Source organism: Cucurbita maxima, unplaced genomic scaffold, assembly GCF_002738345.1.
Source record: "Cucurbita maxima cultivar Rimu unplaced genomic scaffold, Cmax_1.0 Cma_Scf00007, whole genome shotgun sequence".
NCBI classification, from domain to species: domain Eukaryota; kingdom Viridiplantae; phylum Streptophyta; class Magnoliopsida; order Cucurbitales; family Cucurbitaceae; genus Cucurbita; species Cucurbita maxima.
In genome coordinates this window covers 2,510,889-2,515,365 of record NW_019272023.1, presented here as the reverse complement: position 1 = coordinate 2,515,365, position 4,477 = coordinate 2,510,889, and the positions used below count along the sequence as shown (strand labels likewise).

The 4,477-nt window shown below is 37.8% G+C and overlaps 1 protein-coding gene across 2 annotated transcripts in view; it reads right to left on the bottom strand.

Annotated features, from left to right (window-relative positions):
• Window positions 1-297: 297 nt before the first annotated feature.
• Window positions 298-4,477, bottom strand: part of LOC111482225 (ferredoxin-dependent glutamate synthase, chloroplastic-like) — a 21,788-nt gene continuing 17,608 nt past the window's right edge. The window contains exons 22-33 of one of the 2 annotated variants that reach the window (XM_023127913.1): window positions 4,335-4,433; window positions 3,549-3,644; window positions 3,269-3,466; window positions 3,018-3,092; window positions 2,725-2,853; window positions 2,497-2,595; window positions 2,169-2,311; window positions 1,976-2,069; window positions 1,391-1,629; window positions 1,218-1,296; window positions 1,030-1,113; window positions 298-938 (exon numbers count right to left, since the gene is read on the bottom strand). In XM_023127913.1, the coding sequence (XP_022983681.1) occupies window positions 777-938; window positions 1,030-1,113; window positions 1,218-1,296; window positions 1,391-1,629; window positions 1,976-2,069; window positions 2,169-2,311; window positions 2,497-2,595; window positions 2,725-2,853; window positions 3,018-3,092; window positions 3,269-3,466; window positions 3,549-3,644; window positions 4,335-4,433 (1,497 nt within the window). In that variant the 3' untranslated portion in view covers window positions 298-776. The remainder of the gene's footprint in view (window positions 939-1,029; window positions 1,114-1,217; window positions 1,297-1,390; window positions 1,630-1,975; window positions 2,070-2,168; window positions 2,312-2,496; window positions 2,596-2,724; window positions 2,854-3,017; window positions 3,093-3,268; window positions 3,467-3,548; window positions 3,645-4,334; window positions 4,434-4,477) is intronic. The other variant, XM_023127914.1, reaches the window with a different exon arrangement.

The following is a 4,477-nucleotide window of genomic DNA, read 5'->3' as shown; positions in this document are numbered from 1 at the left end:
GCCAGCTAAGACGTTGGGTTCCGAAGGGAAATGAATTGAGGGGGTGAGGGGAAAGGGTCCAACATTGGTTGGAGAGGAGAACGAAACATGCTTTATAAAGGTGAAGTCCCCGATGTGCATGAACCAGGAGACAAAACTGAAGTGGAGGCAGCACCAAGAGATTCACCAATTTGGTGAAAGCTCTCATAATTTAAGATTAAAAGCTACGAAAAGCACACTTCCATTAAACCACTGTGATTTAGTCAACCAAGTGACCCTCTTTTCCTTTGATTTTCTTTGCTAAGATTCCAACCCTACTTCAATTCAAAAGGGACCCAACTAATTTCAGTTCAAAATAAAAGCACTCAGAAGTAGTCTACAATAAGAAATGACATTGTTCAGAGAGTTTTGAAACCTGAAATGCAAGAAAGCAGACTAGAGATAGCAGAAATAGAATGGCCAACAATAGCAAGCCAAGCCTAAGCTTATTTTTAATCACAGTATTAACAGATGCTTTGCTTTGACAAGAATTGGGAAACCTAATGAACTACATGAAATCTACATATAGTTCTTTCTTATGCTGCAATTGATATTTACAGAGAGGTCGATACAAGAGAAGGCTTACTTGCTGAAAGGCGGTGTAGATCAGGGCTCCTTCACCACCAAGTGATAGCCTTCACCGCTGAGTTATGCGAGCGTTTTTCGTATCAAGAATTCCCATTCATATCCCAGAAGTCGTAGAGTTGCAGCGTGGCAAATAAATCAGATGATCACAGCAACGGTTGTTTTGGGACTGTTTATGCAGACAGAAAGGTCACGTCTCCCGTGGCTGTTCTCACATACTCAGCACTAGCTTCTGGGGTATCTTCCTCACTAGGTGGAACCAGTTGCCAGAAGAGTGGTAAATAGGTTTCCCACTCACTCAGGATGGCGGAGCCTTTGCTGCTACCAGTTTTTTCCTATTTATCAGAAGCAGTACATATCTCAGTTCGTTCAAATGGAATCAATGGTTCCATCTTCAAATGGAGTTATGAATTGGAAAATACTTACAACATGGGCTTCAATGAGGCTCTTCAGCTGCATCTGCCCCACAGGCGCCGTTACTCTCTGAATTTTTACTATTTCTTTGTTAACCTGCTCATATTTCACATGATTTATCCACATAATTCATATTATTTTAACATAAACACAAGGGTAGCAATTAGAGGTGAAGATTGGCTAGAACGAGGCGTAAAAACCTTAGGAATAAGCGTATCATCCTCGTCAAGAATATAAGCTAAGCCTCCGGTCATTCCAGCAGCTACATTTCTTCCCACTCTGAATAAGTTGGAAAAAAAAATGGTCAACATAGTCTTCTGTGATACCAACCAAATATACTGACTGATAACTTGGATAAAAAGAAATTACATACTTGCCAAGTACAACAACACAACCACCGGTCATGTACTCACAGCAATGGTCACCAGTTCCTTCAACCACTGCCTCAGCAAGTGAATTTCTAACAGCAAACCTCTCCCCGGCTTTTCCTCTAACAAAAACTTGACCGCCAGTTGCTCCATACAGACATGTATTCCCCACTATGGCTGCTTCCTCAGGAACAAAACCGGTATTCTCGGTTGGAGTTACGACTAATTCACCCCCCGCCATACCCTTGCAGATATAAATGAAGTAAGAAACTATATAACATTCATGCATAAAATCACAACACAAAGATGGGCAATGAGAATTCATGTCCGAACTGGGTATCCATCTTAGATATTCTTAACTAGGAAAACACACAAGATATTTTCATGAGAACCTGGAATGTCATTAAAATTATCCTATGACCTATGAACGATCTTAAAGGCAGAGGCTTTTGACTACTTATTGTAAAGGAAATAGTTTTCTCTTCCTCCAAAAGTTCAAAACATTACATGACAAACATGGGGTCGTGAATCAAGTTGCTTCATCTCTACTTGAGACACCAACTCTTTCGGTATAATAATATTTTAAGTACCTTTCCCACATAATCATTGGCCTCTCCTATGAGCCGAATGTTCATTCCAGGTGTAAGAAAGCACGCAAATGATTGTCCAGCGCTACCTGTGAACCTGAATACATGAAAGAAAATAGTGTTCACCAACATATGGCTATGCTTCCAATTTACTTCTCGTGACATTAGTAAAAGTTCTTCAAAATTTGCATCATACGTAATGTTCAGTTGGCCGGCAAAACCAGTGTCGCCATATTTCTTTGCAATCATCCCTGCTACACGCCCACAAACAGCGCGATCAACATTGTATATCTTCACTGTCTTTTGTACAACTTTCTCACTCTGAATTGCATCTAATATCTGGGTACATAAATTGGAACAAAAAAAAAAAAAAAAAATCAGGACATGGTCAGATAAGTCCAGCTAATATCATTTCACTTTTCACAGTTTCTTACGAAGTAAAAGTGGTTGCTAATAGAACAAATGGCAAACAAAACTCACAGAACTACATTTTCACGAGTATTATTTATCATCTTCATTCATACCTGATGGTCTGAAAGTAGGATATCATCAAGAATAGGACCATTTGTGTGAACACCTTGATTGCGGATTTCAGTACTGCTCCATTTTGGTAATCCAACATTCTAGAAATAAGTTTAAGATGGTTATATAAGAACACCAATAATCAAGGACATAACTGCATGGTGATATAATCCTATAAACCACCCAGTATGCAAAATCAAAAGTTCAAATGGTTTCATATAAATACATACAGAAAGTATATAATCAAGTTCAAGATGTTGTGTCTTCATCAAAGAGATATCTCGGGGTCTTAATAATTCTGTTCTTCCAATTATATCATCCAACTTTTCATATCCCAGCTGCGCCAGTGTACCCCTTACCTGAAACAAACAATAAAAATTCGATTACCCACCATAGAAACAAAAACTGAGCAAGATAAAATTACCAAAATGTAACGAGGAAGCTTCCAAGATTAAGATCTATAAAGATGACCAAATGAAATTATAAACAAATGGAAAACTATAGTGGCAGGAAGAGAAATAACCTCCTCAGCAACATAAAGAAAATAGTTGACAAGATCGCCAGGTACACCAGGAAAACGTGCACGTAGCTCCTCTCTCTGAAAAAAAAAAAGAAATAGCAGCCGCCGGTCACATATCAAATACATACAAATATGAACATGAGGTTAAGGCGCAACTATATGAATGGTTTCAACGTCCACAATAAAATTAGCTCTTACAAGCCATTTCACACAGTTCTCACAGCATCTAAGTTCTGAAACTCCGTATTCATTACCTGACTAGCAACACCAACTGGGCAGTTGTTAGTGTGGCATATGCGGGCCATCACACAACCAGTAGCAATCATGGCAACTGAACCAAAACCATATTCATCCGCACCCATTGCTGCGGCCATTAAGACATCAACTCCACTTTTAAAGCCACCATCGACTCTAAGAATGACCCTTTCTCTAAGTCCATTTTCAATAAGGGTCTGTATATTATAATTCAATGATCACAAACCAAGTCTTCAAGAAGAACAAAGTAATGATTACAAATAAGATAATGAATAGAACCTGATGTGTTTCTGTCAGTCCAAGTTCCCAAGGACCACCAGCATGCTTAATGGAACTTATAGGACTAGCTCCTGTTCCACCATCATGCCCGGATATCTGTAAGGCATATCAGATAGAATCAACCAAATGAATGGACTGAAATATTAAAAATTCAGAACTAATAAGAGAATTAGGCCTGAATATCATCCACGTTCATCTTTCCCTATTATGTCGATTACAAATTTAATGCTTGCAAGCTTTAAATTAAAAGGAGTTGAAAGATGATAGAAGTACATACGCTCATTTGAAAAGATATGATATTGACAATATATTTTATGGTATTGCAGGCCATAACCATTATTCAAAGATTCAAACTACTAAGAGAATTAATCAACTAGCATTCTTCTTTTCCTATTCTTCAAATTAATATATCTTTCCTGCCTGCAGCTTGACAAAATGAGAAGAAAATTGTCAGCTTGTGTTTTCTATAGCAATGCAACCCGAGGGGAAGGGACGGCTTTCAAAAGCAAAGTGCACTTTAGTAGACAAAACACAGGGAAATTCTGAACGGTTTCAATTTAGTTCTCAAAATAAACAATGCTTCAGTCTAGCATGCACAAGTCATCAATGTTCTGAATTATAAAACGCAATGCTCTATACTAATATTATAACTCTGGAAACAAAAACTATAACATTACCAAATGTAGAGAGATTGAGACCAGCCAACTTGTATAGAACATCAGTTACACTGTAGAACATAAATTACAGACTGCTCCATAAATTGATGGAAATTTGAAATATAGATACCTGTATAATATCAGCATTACCCTTCGCAACCCCAGAAGCCACCGTTCCAATTCCAGCTTCAGCAACAAGTTTTACTGATACCTTAGCCTTTGGGTTCACCTTTTTTTTTTTTTTTTTTTTTTTTTTTTTTTTTTTTTTTTTTT